Source organism: Mytilus galloprovincialis, chromosome 2 (genome assembly GCF_965363235.1).
Source record: "Mytilus galloprovincialis chromosome 2, xbMytGall1.hap1.1, whole genome shotgun sequence".
NCBI classification, from domain to species: Eukaryota; Metazoa; Mollusca; class Bivalvia; order Mytilida; family Mytilidae; genus Mytilus; species Mytilus galloprovincialis.
The window spans coordinates 98,230,024-98,252,993 of NC_134839.1; the positions used below are offsets into that span (position 1 = coordinate 98,230,024).

General features: G+C 30.7%; 1 protein-coding gene across 10 annotated transcripts in view; it reads right to left on the reverse strand.

Annotated features, from left to right (window-relative positions):
- Nucleotides 1–22,970, reverse strand: part of LOC143065044 (uncharacterized) — a 132,238-nt gene that overhangs the window by 64,622 nt on the left and 44,646 nt on the right. For 9 of the 10 annotated variants that reach the window (XM_076238341.1, XM_076238342.1, XM_076238346.1 and 6 more), the window contains 8 exons: nt 15,263–15,364; nt 12,122–12,241; nt 11,010–11,259; nt 9,903–9,935; nt 7,607–7,683; nt 6,759–6,936; nt 5,151–5,363; nt 551–2,632 (listed from right to left, as the gene is read on the reverse strand). In XM_076238341.1, coding sequence (XP_076094456.1) covers nt 551–2,632; nt 5,151–5,363; nt 6,759–6,936; nt 7,607–7,683; nt 9,903–9,935; nt 11,010–11,259; nt 12,122–12,241; nt 15,263–15,364 — 3,055 coding nt within the window. The remainder of the gene's footprint in view (nt 1–550; nt 2,633–5,150; nt 5,364–6,758; nt 6,937–7,606; nt 7,684–9,902; nt 9,936–11,009; nt 11,260–12,121; nt 12,242–15,262; nt 15,365–22,970) is intronic. The other variant, XM_076238344.1, reaches the window with a different exon arrangement.

Sequence of the window (22,970 nt, forward strand, 5' to 3'; positions counted from 1 at the left end):
TACATTTGAAAATGCCTGTACCAAGTCAGGAATATGACAGTTGTTGTCCATTCGTTTGATGTGTTTTATCATTTGATTTGCCATTTGATTACAGACTTTTCGTTTTGAATTTTCCTCAGAGTTCAGTATTTTTGTGATTTTAGCCATTTTAGTTTAACATATTATAGTTATACCCTCTGTTAGCTATTTCAGTATTCACATAGAACAGCTGTTCAGTTATCTTTTAACTTTCCTAGTTTTTACATATGATAGTCATACACACTGTTTTCAAATTTATCAGTTATAAAACTTGTAAGCCATTACAGTTCTGTTTGTGTACCTCATTGTATGGTTTACTTTTAGTCAAAAAAGAGATGTGTTTATTTTTCTAATAGAATTGAATAAGTGTTGCTTCACAATAAAATATAAAAAAAAGCTTTTTTTATTTTTGTTCACAATGTGCAAAGGGAGATAAGTCTATTTGTTTTCCTGGATTGGTGTTTACTTGGTTTGACAACATTGGAAAGGATAACCAATTTATACAAATAATGCATAAACAAATGAAACTTACGATCAATAAGAGTCTCATATTTTTCCTCTGCTTCATTTAAGTCCAATTCATGTTGTTTTTTCAGTTCCTCTTTCTCACTGTCAAATGATTCTTCTAACTCCTGTTTCAGTAATTCCATTTTTTCGTCATATTCCTTGTTAAGTTTGGACACATTATCCTCATGTTCTTTGATTAATTCTCGTTTTAGTCTATTTTGTTTTTCGATTTCTTCCTTAAAAGCTGTATTGTTTTCTTCCAAAGCTTTGATTTTCATGTCATAATCCTCAATAATTTTATCCTTTTCATCTTTGAAATTTTCCTCCAATTTAGAATTTTTCTCAGCTGCCTCTTTCAATTTTTCATTGAGCTGATTTATTTCTGTATGATATTCCTCCTGAAGTTGTTTAACAGTTTCCTCCTTAGCTCTTTCAATTTCTTGCATGAGAACAGCCACAGTATTATCGTGAGTTTTTCCAGCAGTAAGTAATCCCTTCTCACTAGAATCGCTAGACGAAGCACTGAACGTTGAAGCAGTTTGTGTGAAGTCACGTGACGATGCTGTTTGATCAAAATCTTGAGATGAATCAATCATGTCAAAGTCTTGTGATTGGTCAGTCTGTAACAATGACTCAGATAATGTATTGTCTTTAGTGTCTTTGTCCTCCTCCAAACTGTCCCCATCAGCCTCAGTTTTATCTGTTCCGCCTAAAGCCCTCTCCTTGACAGTATCCTCCTCTGATTTAGACACCTCTATGACTGTTTCCTGAGACTGTGTATCACTATCTCGACTCACTAAAGATTCCTCATCTTCAATAACAACACCTTTTTCTTCTATAGGAGAAAACGCTTTTTCAATCTTATCTTCAATGACTTCTTGTATAACTTCCTCAAGAACTTGGTCCTTAGTTTTTGTGTCATTTGATTTTTCTGGGTCTTGTTTTGTCATTTCAGATTGTATTTGGTTTTTCATATCGTCTATTTTCTGTTCATAATCCTCTTTTATTTTTTTAATTTCTTTTTCATGGCCTGAAGTTATGTCTGCAGCTTGTCGTTTCAATTCAACCTCCATTTGAACTTTGAATTCTGCTTGAACAGTTGAAAGTTCAACTTGACTCTCATGTTCTAGATCTTGACATAAAGATTCATTCTTCTCTCTTTGTTGATGTTGTAACTCTTCAATTTGTTCTTGATGGACATTTTCAAGTTCCTGTTTTAGTGTTTCAAGATCCTCTTTCTGTTTTTCAGATAAAGAATCAAGATCATCTTTATGTTTTTCTCTCAATGTTTCCATTTCTTTCTCATGAGTAAGTTTTATTTCACTGATAACTTCTTCATTGTCATGTTCTGATCGTTCCTGTAAATTTTTCATGGCTGCTTTTTGTTGTTGTTGTAATTCATCATATTGCTCTTCCAACATTCTCTCCTGTTCTTGAGAAGCTTCAAGTTCAGCTTTTAACTTGGAAACTTCAGCTTGAGATGATTTCAGATCTGTAAATACTTTTTCGAACTTTTCACTTATTTCAGTAACAATTTTGGCATGTTTGTTTTCACACTCCTCCAATTCACGTAAACACTTTTCACCAAGAGCTTGTTTTTGCTTCATTAATGATTCTATTTTACAATCTTTATCACTCATTAATGAATTTACATCATCCAGTTCACTTTGGGTTACCCGTAATTTATTTTCAAGTTCCTGAATTTTATCTGAATTTTCAGTTAATTTAAATTGCATTTCTTGATTTTCAATGTTTTCTTGAGAAATCTTGAGTTGGAGGTCTGATATTTCATCTTCTTTTTTAGCCAACAATGTTTTAAGTTCCTGTAAGGTTTTATCATTAGTTTCATCTTCAAATTGAAGTGAATCATCAGAAATAACAGTCAAGTTATATGCTGATTTCAAGTAATCTCTTTCTGTCTCATGCTCATCTGGAACACCACTAGATGTCACTGCTTCACTCTCAGAATCCCTCTTTGGAGACGAAACATCCTGTTGGTTTGCATTCAGTTTTTCTATTTCCTCTTTGTATTGTAGAATTTCTTCCTGGTGGAATTTTTCAAGAGAACTGATCTTATTTTCATATTGTGTCTTGAGACTGGAAAGATCTGTAAATAAATTGGAAATATAATTATATATATAGATTCTACCACTGCATCAAGTGTGATGCAATATTTATTCACTTGAGACAGCGCGGCTCGTGGAGCATTTTTAATATTAAAAATTTAACTGTCAAAGTGGATAAATATCGTATTACATGAGATTTGGTGGTGGAATCTGTTTCTCTAACGATTTTTAAACAAAATGCAGGCAAACTTATTCCTTCTTTGTGAATGTTCTTTCTATGTGACGTCATAAGGCATGGTTGCCTTTTTTCATGCCGTCACAAAAGGAAATTCAGAGGAAGGAAGAAAATTCGACGTCATAATCAGATTTTAACCGATGAAAAACTGAGATCAAACAAATCACATGTTGATTAATATTTTTTTTTATACAATGGGGACAGAAAGGGATAAATTGATGAAGAATTAGAGAAATGTATATTCACCCTGCTGTTCGGTTTAGCTACTCTCAACATTTAATATTGATAACATTAACTAGCAAGGAATTATCAACCCTGCAATTTAACTGGCGTCAATTTTCCCATCCAGATTTAGTTTTGAGAAGTTTTCTGGTTAAAAATTCAACCAATATTTCAACAATTGTCAAGATTTATTACATACATTTTCATTGAATCTCAGTAGACAATTTTAATTTGCACAAATTTAATTACAACCTGATGATGGCTGCTATGATTATTTCCATTTTTTTTTAACCTTTAAATTATATTGCTATCTTCTCATATGTATCTTTAAGTTTCAAAAACATTTCTCCAGACATTTTTGAAGAAAATAATTCAGCTACATGCTTAGATACAGGCATGCACTGTACGTCTTTCTTATTGCTCTTTTTAAGTATACTGCATCAAATCAATGAGTGGTAATTGATGTTGCAAGGTTTCGTATTAAAGTCAGCATGGTCCTTTTTAAGAAATAGATGATAATAGACAAAACTACTTATATGTACAATCACATACAAATCAATATGAAGTAGAAAAGCAGAAAAGTAAAAACTTAGATCCTCTATATCTAAAACAATTAAATTTAAAATACAAATTGACAACAATACAATTTTTCTGATGAATAAAAAATAAAGAGAAGGATGGACATGTGGTAAAAACTATTTATCTTGCACCTTTAGTATGTAACCCTAATGATAAATGCTCTCCATTAAATAACTTACTTTAAGAAGGTGCTGTCATGTACTTTTCCCTTTTTATTTAATCTTAAATTTTCATTTCCATTCAGAAGTATTTACCCCATTAAGCTGGTATGCATGAAAAATCTTAAATGACTTTCAATTCAAATTATGATGGCATGAAAGTTGCATTTCTGTATGATAATATGTTAACACCATTTTACTGAAGAAAACACATGAATTGAAAAATGCAAAGCTCATTTAATATTTTAAATATATATCAATTTGATATTATTAAATGATGCATAGAGTGGTAGGTAAGCGCTTATTTATGTCTTCTTTTTCTACTGTTAAATATCCTTATTTTTCTTTCAGAATATTATGTTCAAAATCCATTAAGATTTTGTTTAAATGGATTTTGTTTAAATTTAATGTCAAGTTAACATAATATCTGCCATTTAAAACCTCATCTATTTAATGATTTTTGTATGCATTCTTTTGATTTAATTATATTGGTAGCAGTTACTTGTGACCTTTTGTCAAATTGTATTATTTTGGAAAAGTTTGGTGATTACTAATGAGTCATCTATCACCTTAGACCAAAAAATGAACAATATGAAAATCTAAGCATCAACATGTTTTTTTTAAATGAAAAACATCTTTTATTCTGAACCACCTGGAATACATCAACCCTTGGTAGTCCAGTGCAGGAAACAGAGGTGTCCCTGTTTTCATTACAGTTCATATTTGCCATACAAATACATTTAGGTGGGAAAATACCTGCATACTACTTCATATATATCACCAGACAAATTTGTACTTATTTGTCTTGACATTTAAATTATTGGATTTTTTTTTTAAAATAAATCTAATTTCTGAAAAAATTATAAATTCCAAATTAGCCTAGTGATATAATAAAAAAAATTGGCATTTGTTTCCAACTAATATTTTTAACAATTTTGATACTGAATACTAAGCAAACAAGAGTTTAATGAATCCATCGACCCACATGAAAATGAATTTTTATTGAAGTTCCTTTAAATTCAAGTCAAAATCCATCTTAGTGGTATCAACCATGTATCATTTAAATATTTGATCCTTTTTTTTCTAAAGTACTTCTTTTTTCTGTTCATGGATTAAGTAAAATGTAAATTGAATGAACTTTTGTTCAACTTGATGTGCCACGGAATACAAGTTTCTTCATAATATAAGTTCCAAGTGGAAGAAATTTTCTGTAATATCATTTCCATTGCAGTATATGCTCCTAACTGAATAAATGATATAGAATGTTTGGTTCAACAGGAACAGATATTATGACATTATTTATAACAAAGTTTCCAGTGGAACTTCTGTAAGACGAAACAAATATATATGTCAATTATTTAATACCTGTTATCTGTGGACCACCAGACTGGAATTTGGCCTTTTGCTTGTTGTAAAGTTTCTGTAACTGTTCCATTTCTTCTTGTAATCTTTCTACTTCCTGAGATTCATCAGACATACGATCTGTTCGGGCAGTAAGCAGTTGTTCATATTCCTGTAGTAAAGAGGCACGAAGCAGGTCCAACTCCTCACGCTGGCTTTCCAAGGTCTGTCGCACATCTGAAACACAAATAAAACGGTCTTAAAACAATACAATTCAGTGTTCTATCATTATTCTATGTAATAAAAGGTAGGTCTATCTAATTAAAACAGCAAGTACCTTACATTCACATTTCATTCCCTTATTTCAAACTATGTTCTAAATTACCTTGTGTTTCATAGCTTATAACACATCCATTTACACGATTTAAAATCCACAATTAACTAAAATCCTTTCCATTAGAGCACTCTCGAAATATCTGTAAAAACTGTTTCCAAATACTCGCTACATCCTTAACATGTAAATATATAAAATCTAAAACACATTATCAATTCATTCGCCATTCTCTATCATTTAGCAAAAAATTATTCCATTCATAAAAATTACTAAACCATATATTAGTAAATTATGTGTATTCTGAATTATAATGGAAAAGAAAATATTTTTGGAACTGTGTTAAAACCCCAAATCTTTAACCTAAACATGTATTATCTCCGTTTGTAACTCAATTTGTTTAAGTTATAGATCAAGTTTGGCTGATAAGAAAAATTATTATTAAAATTATAATATTTCAAAAATATTGCATCTTAAATGTAAATATTCCTCGTTTGTTAAAACTATATTTGTACATCCTCTTAAGAAAAACTTATTTTTTTCTAAAATACTGTTTATCCAAAGACGAAACAAAACACAAATGAAAAAGTTTAAAACTGGTATATATAAAAGGAAACTCAGCACATTTTATGATCAGCTTCAAAGGAATTTCACATGTATTTTATTTTACATATGAATTCCCATCAAAAAGCTCATTTAAAACTTTTACTTTATATAAGGAAAGAGAGAATGAATTTTTAAAACATGGTCACGCCTGATTGGCAACTATTACTTATATCCTGTACCTACTGCTGAGATTTATTGATCATAATTTAAATACTTTAAACTTGTATATTTATTTTTATAGTCTGATCAATGTTTATCAATGAAATTTGTACATAGATGCCAGTTTCCTGAATATACAATCTCAGCAATATAAAATCTGTATACAAAGCTTTCATTTTATCTCCTAAACTCAACATACAACTATACCTACATTTAATTCTTTCCATCTTTTTTTTTCACAATAAGATTTTTGTTCTTACTACATAAAAGATTTGTTTGAGCAAACATCAGGGTTGACAACTTATGACCTTACAAATATTCCTTAAATGAAGTTTTTATTGTCAACTGTTCTTCCGCTGACTTTCAAATATTCTTTAAATGAAGTTTTTATTGTCAACTGTTTTTTCATTGACCTAAATGTTGCTCAAATAATCCATCTAGACAATATATTACTATGTATGACTTTTTAAATTCAACTTATTATGATCATCACTAAAGATGAGTTTGGTCATAAATAAAATGTTAAAATGACTTGCCTTCAGCTGTCTCAACAATTTTTTCTTTCTCTTCTAATTGTTGGTACTCTTCCTCAGTAACAGGCATGGACCGTATACTCTCTGTGTCTGTATCATCGTCTGTCTGTTGTCCCTGGGATTGCTTGTTCTTCCGTGGAGTTCTTATCTTGGGAGATTTTGAAAGTCCATCAGATATTTTCTGCAATTTTTAATAAAACATCAGTTAAATATATGTCTCTAGCTCAAAGAACACAATTTACAATTTGTTGTTTTGACTAAGGAGTTCAGTGTCATAATAATCCACATTGAAAAAGAAAAAAAAATCATGCAAAATTTCTTCTTTAAACTAGGAATTTTAGTAATAAAGTAAATTTTCATGTTGATAAAAGGAAGATATCTAGTTGCTCCATGAAATTATACTCCAAATTCCAATGTTTTATCACATATCAGAAAACACTTTTCATAAAACACTTGAGAATTCATACCCCCCTCTATCAGCAGGTATGTTTATTTAGTGTTGTTTTTTGGACATGAGTGTACTTAAGGGGTAGACTATCCCTTAAGTACACTAGAAAATTGTGGAGAGAGCTACTTTAGTATCTGTTTATAATTTTGACAACAAAAATCCATTTACTGAATAGATAAAAAGTTCTGATTTTCATTTCATATATTAAATCTAAAGTTTATCAAAATAAGCATAAGTGTAAATAAGAAAAACAGCATTCAAGTGGAAGTGGATGTTATATACATGAAGAATCCATATATGGTTAACAAATTCCCTCATATCTTACTTGATTGATCTTTTTTTTTATAATTTATGCGATGCAACTGAACAGATATTTCTTTTCTAAATATAATTTTCACCATACCTGTAATAGTTTTTCATGTTCGTCAGCCATTTTCTTGATTGCTTTCTGTATTTGTACAGATGTTGAATCCTTGGCACCTTGAAACAGACAAACAAATCGTGATCATTTATTGTTAATTTCTGACGTTGTCAGTTTGATGTCATACACCAATGAAAACATTAAAATATTGGCACTTTTTTATGTTAACAATTTAACAGTGTGAAGGTGCTAAGTTGTACTTTGTTGACAGTTTATAGGTATACAGTCATGCAATACCTTCTGAATGAAACATCTTTATAATAGCTCTGACCAAAACAAGTTTTTGCTCACTACAGGTATTCTACAATTTCTACGCAGTATACGTATCTAATGGTAAGTATAATTATTGTAAATTAAGAAAGGCTTTGCTGAAAGTATACCTAAAATTACAACATATATATATTTTTTTTTTTAAAAGATGGATTTACAATAACTAAAGATGTAAATTTGATATTTACTATTAAATATTCTTGTCTTTTTTTTTAAAAACAGCAGATTATCGCCTAGAAAAAAGTATGACTCAATTTAAAATTTTCAAAGTTCACAATTCAATAACAACAGCAGTTTTCATTTAGAAAATCAAATCTGATCTGTACTTCATGAATAAAAGTTGTTTTGCCAAAGATAAATCGTTACGGACCATCCAGAAACCTGTTTTGATTCAACTGGATGGTGGTTACTATTTACTTAACATATGGTTTTTTTTCTATAAATTTTTAGATAAAAATTTTTTTTTATTCTTATTCTTCTCCAAAACTAGTTATACATTGAATATAGATTGCATTTAAAAGAAATTTATGGAAATGTTTTCAGCTTGAATATCAAATTATTAAAGAATTTAAATTCAACGTCAGATTTTTCTTCTGGTCTTTTTCAAATATCATCAGTCATGACAGAACAGCTATGAGAAAGTGTTCTACTACAATGCTCTAACCACCAAGTGATCCCTAGTGTTCTTCCTCTTGTTAAAGCTGATAAATATGTTTATCCTTTTCTAATACTCCAGAGATTTATAATTCCCTGTAGCAAAAGCTGTATGCATAGTTAACAAGATGCAGCTTTAAGTTTGAAGTAGTTTAAAGAGTAGAATTATGCTCAAAGCAGACAACACATTATTTCTTAATCATATAAAGTTAATCTGCTAGCTTAATTATTAAACATTTTTAAAAACAATAATATGAAATTTTTAGTTATTATACATGTACATTTGAGATGGAACTACTCTTAAATCTATAAGTATATAACATATGATGTTATCCATTGAATACATAATGTTATAAACAATGTTATACCAGTATATTGGGGTTATTTATCAATATGTGGGAAGATTGCTTTTTCATATATTTCAATTGACTAAGCTGATTATCTTGCATGGAATGATTTTACTTTTAATTAACAGTTCTATATTTTCTCCTATCTTTTGAAAAATCATACATTTACAAATTGATTCCTACATGTTTTTTGAGAAAATATCTATAGATATAAGAAGATGTGGTATCAGTGCTAATGAGACATCTTTCCATCCATGTTTGCAATACAACCTATTTAAAGTCATGCCTCTACATATTTATAATGTATATACCTAATAATAAGATTGTTTTCTCAAAGATAAAGAATCATATTATCATAGTATTCCAACTTCCAAGTTACAGTAAACCTAACCACAGAATTTTAAGAGGCTGTATTCACTCATATACAAAAGTTAGATGAAAAATTTACTGTTGATTTGTAGTATCCTCAATTTTTAATTGGAATTCTTTACATCTCTTAAATATATAGAGAAAACAATAGTAGTTGTTAGGCATTTGAAATGTTAGGCTCATTGGTTGGCCTAAACATTGCCCTTTTTTATTATCTTTGCACATTTTCTCTTTTATTTACTATTTCAAGAAATATTGTAAATAAATGGATTATAAAGTTTCAGACTTTATAACTGACAGATGCAAAGTAATGACAAAGCCTCACTTTAATATAACTTTGACTTTACCAAAGCAACAACAGCTAGCTTAAAATAACAATTGTTCCTACTGCTGAAAATATATCCACTAAAAAATCCACCCTTCCAACCAAAAACAAAACAGAACATAAATCCATTTAAAATAAATGTAGGTTTCCAAAACTATAAAGCTATAAATTCAGATTAAAATTTCCCTCATTTGCTTGGATAATTTTTTACAGGAATGAAGATTGGAGCTGAAAATAATAACTGCATTAGGGAAGCTTTATAATAAGTGTAGCACTGTATATAATATGTGAAGCATGTTGCATATTAACTCACCATGCGGAACCTCAAATTCAACAGTCTGCACAACTGGTTCAATCAAGCAAAAATAATTAGTCAAGCATAAAAACATGCACTACATCTATTTTGTTATAATCAGTAGTAAGAAATAAAACTTGTTTCTTTCAATATTACTAGAACACACCCGTGAAATCGCGGGCATTTAGAGCATGTTTATGAATTTTTGTAAAAGATTTTATGCCAGGAGCATTTCAGAAATGTTATCAAAAGTCATAGGTACTTGGTGGCAGGACAATATTTTTTAGCCCTCCCCATTTTTCCAAAGTCATTTATTTTTTGTTTTCTGTTTTCCTGTATACATGTACTATGAACATACATATAATATAAATAAAGTGTATATGCTATTTACTATGAATTCCAAGTATTTTATCCCAGCTGGTCAATGGTATATAAGTTCTATAATATATCAATGACCACTGTAGATGGAAATCTTTGTATCGATAGAAAATAGCAAATACACTTTATTTATATTATATTTATGATCAAAGTTAGTATATAGTGAAATGCAAAAATAATTGTCCTGTCCCCAAGTACTTTTAGTCTTTTTATGTGTAACTTTAACACAGTCCTAAACGGAAGTCTTGTCTATAACTTAAAAGTCTGTCCGATGACATAAACCATATCCTGATGCCTTTATTTTTTTTTCCCTCCCAAAATAACCCAAACTTAGCAATCATAAGCAAGGATGACAAATGCAACTATGCATGGTACCTTTAGGACACAGAGGCATGATGATTAATATATTGTGGAAGGGAGAGAAGCGACACATAAATGAGGTCTTCTAATTTAATAGTATAGATTTGACTCCAAGTTATACCATAAGGGATATAAGAACCCTGGCTTTGATTTTCTCTTTCCCAAACAGGAGATGATACTTGTGTCTGAATAATTATAAATCAATTAGACAACACTCTGTTATTTTTTTTGTTTTAGAGTAAAGTGACTAAATAAATACTGAAACTATAAATGATTCAAAAAGTCAAATAGTGCTGTGATATGAGTTCTAACTATGTACACATCACATCACATCAAATACACATCACATCACTGCACATACACACAGATAATCAAAGAACATCTTACTAAGTGAGTCCTCAAGAAGAGATTTATTCATATCGTCTTCATGCTGCTCTTCCACATCCTCCAACCGTTTCTCCCACAATCTCTCTATCTTCTGTATGTCTTCCTCATGTTCCTGTGTCAGCTGGTCATTTAGTTCCTTCAGAGATTGGACATGTGTCTTCTCTAGTTCTGTTTTCACTAGGTCTAACTGACCAGAGTAGATCTGTTCTAAAGTGATTCTCATGGCCTTCACCTTCAAGTCTACATCTTCCTACAAACAATGATTTGAATTAAATAATGAAAAACAATGGCTGAATGGCTTTCAAGTTATTGGTCAAATGGAGGGTAAATGCTTTAGTGTCCACCCATTCAGTGTACTTCCCCTAATGCAAACCTCAAATAAAACAAAATTAAATCTCAAAACAGACTCAGTACAATTTATCCTCTAGTAAAATAATCAGTAATCTTGGTTGGAACTTGGAATATGTTAGTCTAGAACAAGAATGTGTCCATAGTACACGAATGCCCCACTCCCACTATCATTTTTCTATGTTCAGTGGACCGTGAAATTGGGGTCAAAACTTTAATTTGGAATTAAAATTAGAAAGATCATAGCATAGGGAACATGTGTACTAAGTTTCAAGTTGATGTAACTTTAACTTCATCAAAAACTACCTTGACCAAAAACTTTAACCTGAACTTCGCACTATAATTTTCTATGTTCAGTGGACCATGAAATTGGGGTCAAAACTATAATTTGGCATTAAAATTAGAAAGATCATATCATGGGGAACAAGTGTACTAAGTTTCAAGTTGATTGGACTTCAACTTCTTCAAAAACTACCTTGACCAAAAACTTTAACCTAAAGCGGACGGACGAACGGAGGCACAGACGGACGGACGGAGGCACAGACCAGAAAACATAACGCCCCTCTACTATCGTAGGTGGGGCATAAAAAGTTACAAATATCAATGTATTTGTGTGATACATTGTGAACAATATTAAAACCACAATTTAGTTTACCCTTCAAACTTATATTGACATGATTTCTGGGATTGTAGATATATATATCCAACAATTTCACAAAATAAGAAATTATAAATCCAATATCTAGTGGAATACAATAACATACAAGATATCTCTGCTGTAATAGTTCTATTTCTGATGCATGCTGGGTATTCAAGCCAGAAATAATTTCATCCAATTTTTCTTTCTCTGCTGTGTCAAGCTTCTCCATTCTATCTTCATTGCTCTGTTAAAATAACAATTTTGTAAGAAAATAGTTTATTTAAGCTTAAGGGCTTTATTGAAGGAAATATATAAAATGATAAAATATAGAACACAGTCATTATGCTTATTTGCAACTCTTTCAGATATGTTTTTTAGCATTGGGTGAAATTCAGTTTCAACACCTTATAATACACCTTTTTTTTTTTAAATTTACACCTGTTAAGTACATAACACCTTATATATACAATTAGAGTGTATACACTAGATACAATAACAGTATAAGGTTAAGGCTAAGAAACAGGGAATATGCAAGGCTTTGCTGAGCTTTTTTCATTTCATACTGAATCCTTATATAGTTATTGAGTCAAGTCTTTACCCTATTATTGTCTTTATATAGCAATCTTAAAATATCTTTTTTTATAAATTTTTTGTTGTCATTTTTTTTTTTAAATATGATTAAAACTGCTTTTAAAAGTTCACCATAGAAAACACCTCTTACTATGGAGAAGCAAAACTGTTATGTTTCATAATGTGTGTTGTTTAAATCAGTCCAGTGAAAATGTGCAGCTGCTTTTAAAATAGAATATCAACAATAAGCAATACATGTAACAATATATATATAATTCTCATTAATAAGAAAAGAACTTAAAATCTGTATGAGAATCAAAGAGCAGAATGCTCTGAGGGATACGATTGCCATATAGTTTTCATTGACACATGTATAGCAGTTCTGCCAACTTTTCATTAAGCAAATTCGTGAGATTTGTCCAAAATAGAAAAGATCAAAGAGGAAAAAATTGATCCAAGGATACTGCTGCTAAAAAGCATGAACATGCGTGAGTCTCACGCATTTTTGGCAGCCCTGGCCTTGATAGTCCAAATAATTATGACGTCTTGAAAGGCTATTATATTTATTTTTTTTGATGCCTTACTTCGACGTCGAAGTAAGCTTCAAAGAAAAAAATTATAATAGCCTTCCAAGACGTCATAATTATTTGGACTATGGCCTTGAAGGCATAAAACTTTGCTCAGTGCTTGGAGCACAAAAATCATGCTGGAAATATGAAATCCAGCAATTTGATTGGTTGATTTTGGAGTCTGAGTACAAAAATCTTGCTCGAAAGTTTTATGACCGTGAGGCCTGATGTCCGACGGCTGATTTGCCAGACAAGCTGGGACCGTGGGGGACTTTTATGCTAGTATACTTAAATTACAAACTTAAATAGTCCCAGTCCCATATATTACATCAAGTATTATTAGATGCCGAATTGAATTTTAAATAGGTGCCGATTTGACTAGATGCCGATTTAACCAGGTGCCGATTTGACTTTTTCTATGGGTGCCGATTTGACTTGTACCCAGTAATCTCGGGACTATTCACTTCGTATCTTATCACCGTTAATTCTAGGAGGAACTCCATTTCCCAGTCCCATATATTATATCAAATATTATTGGATGTCGAATTGACTTTTAAATAGGTGCCGATTTGACTAGATGCCAATTTAACCAGGTATCTATGCGTGCCGATTTGACTTGTACCCAGTAATGATCAGTAATCTCGGACTATTCACTTCGTATCTTATCACCGTTAATTCTAGGAGGAACCCCATTTCTAACTCTTTAATTATTAATTTCCTTTGGGTCAGTGGGCATGAATCCTTCCGTACACACTCCTCTGTTTAAATTGAGATCGTTCTTAATACGACGTTTATCGACATCTAACGAGTTAATTTTTTCTTGACGGGAAATACTTCTGAAAGGGAGACAACTCGAAACGATAATATGGATGACTCCATTTCGGCTAAAGGGGTGATATAGGTAAAACTTCATTGATTTTAATTTAAATGATGCATATGATTTTAAATTATGCAACAACAATATTAAACCCTCAATAGCAGGCAGACATAGAAAGAATCCAATGAGTTTCAAATTAATTAATAAGCGGGGAATCCAGAACAACCACTCAATCTGATACCCCTTGAAATCAAGAAAACTATACGCATGCGCATTAATACATAAACAAACGCGACTTGAGATTTGGAACAAGAACGTTTATTTAATTTATGATATGATGAATGAGTCTCAATTTCTTTATGAGAGTACAGTATCAGTTTCATAACGGTAAAATATAGAAAACTCCACTTCAGTTCTTATATGACAGAAATAGAATTATCGGAATTCAAAGAACTCTCGCATTTATCAAAACTGGGGAATTCCCTCTGACGTGTTTCTAAATTTATAAAAACACTAAATATAAATACTGCTTAATTCTGATTTTCCGTGTTGTTAAAAACATGCATATAAGTCAAGGGAAAAATCAAACATGAAGATTATGAGAAGAACATTACAGGAAAGTTGTTTATGTTCAATCATTTTGCTTGTTTTTACCTTTTAAAGCAAGACAATCATAAGAATCTGAGATGTTGCTGAATGTTTAGAATAAAACGGTTGACGTGAGGGAATGAGCCCTGAGTCAACGGTAAAAGTCTACAGATTGCTTAAAAGCAATCGTATCCCAAAAATGGAGAACTGACTTGATGTTAGCGACTGTCTTGCAGACATGTAAATTTCAAAATGATTTAACAGTAGAGGTGGGGCATGGCTAGAGGCTGTATACATGATAAACTGTGTAACACATCAATCATCGTCAACACATTTTGACTGTTTGAAAAGAATAATAGCAGTAGAAATTAGGATTATAGCAGTAGAAATTGATTTTATTTCCTTTCGATGCTTTTATTTTGGTATTGCACAAGGTGATGCTTTTCTCAATTGTCTTCTTCTCACTTAACCTGTTTGTAAATCTCTCTACATCTTTCTCTTGGTTAACATCATTTATTCTTTGAGTGTGCTTTCACAAAGCTTTCAACAACTGTGAGCTCTATTCTATGGAAGGGGAGAAATAAGCATACACAAACATATTTAACCCACAACATTCTTTATGTGTCGGTCACAAGCCTATAACTCTAGTAGTGTCATTGTTGGTATTAACTTAAACTGTCTGTCTGTGACATCAGAAAATATGAATCTGTATGTTTCTTACCTGACTGCATTCCATTTTCTCTGTTCTAGCTTGTCTCTCACTATCCAGTTCTTGTCTGAAACTGTTAAGTTGAGATTCATACTGTGTCTTCAATTTTTCAAGCTGTGAAGAGAAAAAATGGATTGATTAAGACAAGATAGTTTATTCTGTTGAGTTGGGCTGATACTTGACCCAGACATCTTTTTCACTGTAAAAATACATAAGAATTTGAGGTGCTTAAATTTTAAAAGGTGTTACTAATGCTCATGATGCACAACTTCACACATAACCACAGGCCTGTAAAATTGCTTTCATGTCATAAAGATCTCTATGGCCTGGCCATCAGCATTTAGACATAATTATTTCTCCAACCTCAAGATATACAATAACTTAACTCAAAGACTGTAAAATATGCAATTCTTACATTGAAAATAACACTAGCTACTTTTTCAAAACACTTTGTATTATTAAGCAGGAATGAAAATTCTTTTATTCATTAGTATCTGAAACATATAGGATCAACTTCTTTTTCATTTCAGGGGTAAACAATATCATAACTTAGTACCCAATAAACCTCAGTTTTTGTTTTAAATTCATGGTTACAAATTTGAAAAGAAATTCTGGCAAAGAAGATATTTTGAAATAATCCCTTAATGTTTCAATCAACCTTTAAAAATTTGTAAGAAGTTAGTCTGTGAAATGTATGTTTGAAAATATCTTGTATATTTGAAATTTGCATTAGGTTCTCAAACTTTAATAGCACACATGTAAGCAAAACTGCCAAAAACTGCCAAAAACTGCCAAAATGAGATATCTGCTAGTTATAATATTATATGAACACAACACCAATTTCCAAAAAAGGTATTTTAAATCAAATGTCATTTACAATAATGCTGATGTTTTCTAATATTTTTAGTACAAAAATTCGTAAGGGTTCCGCGGAACCCAGTGTCTCGCCTACTTTTGCTGTTAATCGCAGACTCAACAAAAATGAGGAAAAACATCAATAAAAATTTCCCTCTCGATACTGTCTTTTGATTGAAAGAAGCTTCGCAGTTTGGTAAAAATCCAGGATAGTTTATGAATCTAATAAATGTTTTATAAACTTTAACTGCAGACTGTATGTAATGTTAACTGGAAGAAAAACTAAGTCCATTTATAAGTAAAATACAGAAAAGTGGAATTTTTTTTACAAAATTTACTTCTGAATAATATCTTATGATCAGAAACTTTTGTCCAAGTTTGGTAGAAATCCAGGATAGTTTAAGAACATTATAAAAATTTAAAAAACTTAAACCACAGAGTGAATGTTTTGTTTCTGGCAAAAAAACTAAGTCCATTTATAAGTAAAATACGGAAAAGTAGAAATTTATTTTTACAAAATTTTCTTCTTGATACTATCTTATGATCATAAACAAGCTTCTGTCCAAGTTTGGTACAAATCATGGATAGTTTATGAAAGTTATTAAAATTTTAAAAACTTTAACCACAGAGTGAATGTAATGTTTCCTCGCAGAAAAACTAAGTCCATTTATAAGTAAAATACGGAAAAAATGGAATTTTATTTTTTCAAAATTTACTTCTGGATACTTTCTTATGATCATAAACAAGCTTCTGTCAAAGTTTGGTAGAAATCCAGTATAGTTTAAGAAAGTTATTAAAATTTCAAAAACTTTAACCACAGAGTGAATATTTGTGGACGCCGCCGACGACGACGACGACGACGGAATGTAGGATCACTTAGTCTCGCTTTTTCGACTAAAGTCGAAGGCTCGACAAAAATGTAATACAATCACCATTTTTGGTCAAACCCAGCAAAAGTGAGATATCGACAAAATTTCTCACTTTGTAATGATATTTACAGTTATGAAATGTTAGATTACATAAATTGGTTATTTGACATTTAGGATTATGAAACACTTTTACAAATTTTACTATCATGATTTTTTTGTAATATTTTAAGGTCAAATATAATTGCTATATCATATCTTCAAAAGGAGAATTCCAAACAAAGTGTATGGTAATCATATTTATATTTTATCTGTGTCATTTATATCAAACCATACAACTAGCATGGATTTGATTAATAATTGGTCTATGTCACATCAAAACTTGCTTTATCCCAATGAACTCTCGTTTGAAAGTTCAAGATTGACTTACAAAGAATACTAAATATTTAACATAGATACTATTTGTATCCAGAAATGAGTTAAATGTTTTTGAATGTGTTTATTGAAGAAACTTAAGTGTTTTGTTCTGATATTTGCTCATAATCTTATGACCAAGTCAAAATCATTTTAGGGACTACCATTGTCCGTTCTTGTTGCTTTCCAAACATATTTAAAACTTCATTAACCACTATTTCAACAACCCTCAAAGTTTATTCAAACAATTTTATGGCATGTAAACATCACTTGTAAAAAACAATCTTTAAACTATGGGGTCATTGAAATTTTCAATTAAAAGGTAGCTGTATGTATCCATGATTAAAATTACATCATCCAATGTGCCTATTCCCTCTCCTTATAATTTTGATTTCAAAAATGGTGAAAAAGCAGAAAGCTGCAAGCTTTTATATTAAAGAGAGAAAGGGGTTATATCCAGAAAAAACATGTCGAAACATAGACAAATAGTCCAGTAGAATAAATACGGTCTCAACCCTGAAAGTCAAGTATTTAGTTTTGTGTGAATGTAATTACTGCTGCCTATATGTTAATTCCTCATGGACTGTGGCAAAAATAAATAACCTAACCAAGTTTACAATCCCTTTAAACGAATAGAAATATTATTCTAAATTAAGTAAAAATGTACATAGATGGTCTTCAAGGGGATTATATCCAAATTATAAACAAGTTTTGGGAAAAGATCAAAAACAATTCATATAAGAAGAACAATTTAACAAAAACATAGCATACACTGACAGTACTTTACACTATAGTGATAAAATTTGTCATCAACATTCTATAAAGTTCTAAAATTAGGTGAAATGAAATTATCAATATTTATGATAATATGATGATAATTGAGTAATTATATACCAATACCAAGATAAAAGGTATTTTAATGACTAGTCTAATGATACACCTTTTATATATGGCACATCACAGGACAATATACCATTTTACGTCATTTTCACCCATTTCAATACCCACTTTATTAAATAATTAAATCCATCTGATTCATATTCTATCATAATGGCTATATTCTGACAAGACTAGTTGACTCACGTTATTTTCCAATACATTTTTTATTTAACCACATTTTTCACCAAAAAATTACGTAGTTGTTTCTGAACAGAATTTCTTTAAACCATTCCACCAAAAACTTATGGGCAAATCAGAAATTTGAATTTTTAATTTTTTTTACTAGAATACACCTGTGACATCGCAGGCCCTTGTCTAAATTAAAGTATCTTTGTCTTATGTTTAGCCTTGTTTTTTGTTAGGATTTGTATTGTTATGCTGATCATAAGGAGCTGAGTTTTCCCTGCTTTCTGTTTGAACCTGTTATGGTTTCTTACTACAACTGGAAACTACTATTGGTATAGTATCATATGGAAAATAAAGGGCCTATAATGGTGTAATTTTTAATCAACCTAATTATCCTATATTAGATAAACTGTTACATAAAGTTGAATTTTTTATTCATTGTCTTTACGTCATGCCTGCTGATATATTGGAGCTGGTATTTTAAGGAGTATAGATGTGACTGAACTGTGTAGTAAAAATCATATAAAAAGGGCAATAACTCAAAATGTTATTACATGTTACACATAAGCCATGCCCAATCTTGTTGATGTTACTCACTTATGGGAAGATATGATTGTTGGTATTAATCAATACTAGTAACTAAGTCTTATGAAAGTTTAATCATTCCAGCAACTGATCAGGGTTTTTTCTAAATGTAAAGAAAAAGAAAAATTTTGGCACTCAAGATGTAAATAAGTAAAAAAAAAATATATCGTTTATAATGCATTTTGTATTTGACTAGTGTAGATAACTCAAAAGTATTGAAGCTTCAACTTTTTATAATTTGTATTAATTTTGTTTATATTTTTTTCATACGAATAAGATGATGTGGCAAGATTGCCAATGAGGCAACTTTGTCCACATTTGAGAGTTGATAAAATAGCAAGCGATGCTCAACACTTAGAAATAGCTTTGTATGCAACCAGTCTTTCATATTCAGATTCAGAAGTACAAAAAACAAGAATGTGTCCATAGTACACAGATGCCCCACTCACACATTCTCTTTCTATGTTTAGTAGACCGTGAAATTGGGGTAAAAACTCTAATTTGGCATTAAAATTAGGAAGATCATATCTTAGGGAACATGCATATAACATGCATATATACGTGTACTAAGTTTCAAGTTAATTGGACTTCAACTTTATCAAAAACTACCTTGACCAAAAACTTTAATCTGAAGCGGGACAGACAGACGAACGAAAAGATGGACAAACCAACGAACGGAGAAAAGACGCACAGACCAAATTAACATAATGCCCCCCTAAGTATTCTGATTGGTTGCCTTATTAATAAGATTTTCATCCTTGGTCAATTTACTTTACTGAGTAAAAATTCAATCATGGAACAATGTTACTGTACCAAATCTGACAAGTCTTGTTTTTGTGTTGCCTTTTAGGGATTTTCCAGGTTACATGTTATACATGACATGTTATACATGCTATATAGAATGGACTAATTATATAAGACATGTTGCAGCAATTAGCATGACCTGTTGTTGAAACAAGGGGCTCTCAAGAGCCTGAATCGCTCACCTTAATTTTTTTGGTTAAATCTCTCATCAATGATTATTTTGGCTTTTCAATTTATTTAAATGTTCTTTGAATCGTCCTATTTTCTTCAAAAGCAAAAAAAAAATCATTTTCTCCTATGTTCTATTTTAGCCATAGGAGCTATGTTTCTGACATACAAGGAAATGAAATATAAAATTTATACTAGATACTCTGAAACTCATTTAGCCTAAGTTTGGCTGAAATTGATACAGCAGTTTCAAAGGAGAAGATTTTTTAAAGTAAGTCAACATGATGAACAAATTGTGAAAAAAGTCTTTAAAGGGCAATAACTCCTTAAGGGGTCAATTGACAATTTTGGTCAAATTGACTTATTTGTAGATCTTACTTTGCTTAACATTTTTGCTATTAACAGTTTATCTGTATCTATAATAATATTCAAGATAATAACCAAAAACTGCAAAATTTCTTTAAAATCATCAATTCAGGGGCATTATACCTGAAAAACCAGTTACCCAATTCGGCTGAAAATTTCAGGACAGGTAGACCTTGACCTAATAAATACTTTAACTTCTTGTCTTATTTGCTCTAAATGTTGGAGTTTTTGAGATATAAGCCAAAAACTGCATTTTACCCTGTGTTCTATTTTTAGCCATGACGGCCATGTTTTTTGACGAAATAAAAAATAAAGCACAAACTTTATTTTATACACCCTACTGATCATTCAGTTGAAGTTTGGTTGAATTTGGTTTAGTAGTTTTAGAGGAGAAGATTTTTTAAAGTTAGCAAATATGATGAACAAATTGTGAAAAATTGTCATTAAAGGACAATAACCCCTTAAGGGGTCAATTGACAATTTTGGTCATATTAACTTATTTGTAGATCTTACTTTGCTGATCATTTTTGCTGTTTACAGTTTATCTTTATCTATAATAATATTCAAGATAATGACCAAAAACTGCAAAATTTCCTTAAAATTACCAATTAAGTGGCAGCAACCCAACAATGGTTTGTTTGATTCATCTGAAAATTTCAGGGCTGATAGATCTTGACCTAATGAACATTTTTACCCCACGTCAGATTTGCTCTAAATGCTTTCGTTTTTGAGATATAAGCCAAAAACTGCATTTGACCCCTATGTTCTATTTTAAGTAATGGCGGCCATGTTTTTTGACGGATCAAAAATCGAAGCACACACTTTGTGCAGGATAATCTAAGGAACAATCATTTTAAGTTTCATTCAAATCTATTCAGTAGTTTCAGAGGAGAAGATGTTTGAAAAATTGTTAAAGACGACAGACGACAACGACGACGACGGACGCCAAGTGATGAGAAAAGCTCACATGGCCTTTTAGGCCAGGTGAGCTAAAAAGGCTTTGTTAATTGAAGCAAACCAATTAGCTGACTGTGTGTTTTCCACATAGTTTTTTATATATATATTTTTTTTTCAATTCAAATAAGAACCTTGTCCTCAAAAGGCAGGAATTAATTTCCACAGGAAATTAGACAGACAACAATCTATCTTGTTTTTACATGCAGAAAAGGCAGCTATCATATACCTTAAACAAAAAATTAATTATTATACTTCCTTCATTTTACCATGAACCAATGAGTTTAGAAAATGGAGCTGTATGTCTTCTAAATGTCATCTTCAATGTTTTATGATACATTGTACTTAATAAATTGTAAGGACTTTAACATGAGTCGTTCAATATTTTGTAATTAACAAATTAATCAGCAACTATCAATAACTCTATCCAATGACACTACTTAAAGTGATCAACAGGTATAATGAATGCGTGCTTTAAAGGCATTTTAAAACGTAATGATCTTGGTACCGATATGAAACCAAAATTGTTAGAAATTCAATGCTAGTAAATTTACTCTTTAATTACTATAAAAGTTAATTCAATCCATGAAGATCATTCAACCAAGTTATGAAAAATAAAAGCCTTATAATCTTTTAAACTTCGATAAATGCAAGTAAAAGCAAGTATTAATGTGGTGGAAAAAGAGTGTCAAAATAAAAGCAATCTAAATTTATTTGCTAGCCTGCATTTATTAAATGGAAACTGAACCGTACATAATACATATTTATCAGTAGTGTAGCTTGAAACATGGAAATCAATATTTCAAAACAATTCCCACACTCCCCCTTTTTAGCAATAACAAATATATCACAGAACCATTACTGAACAACCAAGGTACAAAAAAAACGTTTTTTTAATACAAATGCTATAGAAATTTTCTTGTTTGTATGTACACCCCTCAGCAATGAGAAAAGCACTATACTATAGTCAACTTTAAAAGACACCAGACAAGAAAAACTATGAAACAATTTGAAAGATAAATCAAATACCAAAAAATAAGTACATCTATAGAGGCATACTGTCTTCAACAATATACAGGTTTAAAGTCTTAACATAATTTATCCAAATGACATGTAAAAATAAAGGTGGGTAAATTCCATTTATTCCATTATAAGTAATACAAAATGTGGGTAAATTTCATAATAAATAAAATGTGGAGGAATTTCATAGAAATTATCAAGTATCTGCTCAAATTCCTCTAATAGCAAAATCAACTATTACAACTTAATATAACCTGCACATTCTAACTGTCTTATTTATAACATTAGTTTGTACCTTAGTATTTATACTCTGAAGTTGAAGCCCATCGGGGAGCCAACTCAGGACTAATCCATCCTGATTCTCAACACCTACTAACTGCATAGAATCTATCCTGAACATACTGGTATGATGCTTCTCAGTTTGACATTAAATATCCTCATCAATTAAAGGGAAACGCACATTATGTGGAAGATATTCCTAAACACATTGCTTATTCTTTAACATTAATTCCACATTCAAGGTAAGTATTTTCCAGTGTCTGACTCTCCATTTCAAAATAAGTACACATTTTTGTCGATTTAATATTATGAAGCAAGAACTGTATGTTTTCTATGCTTAAAAT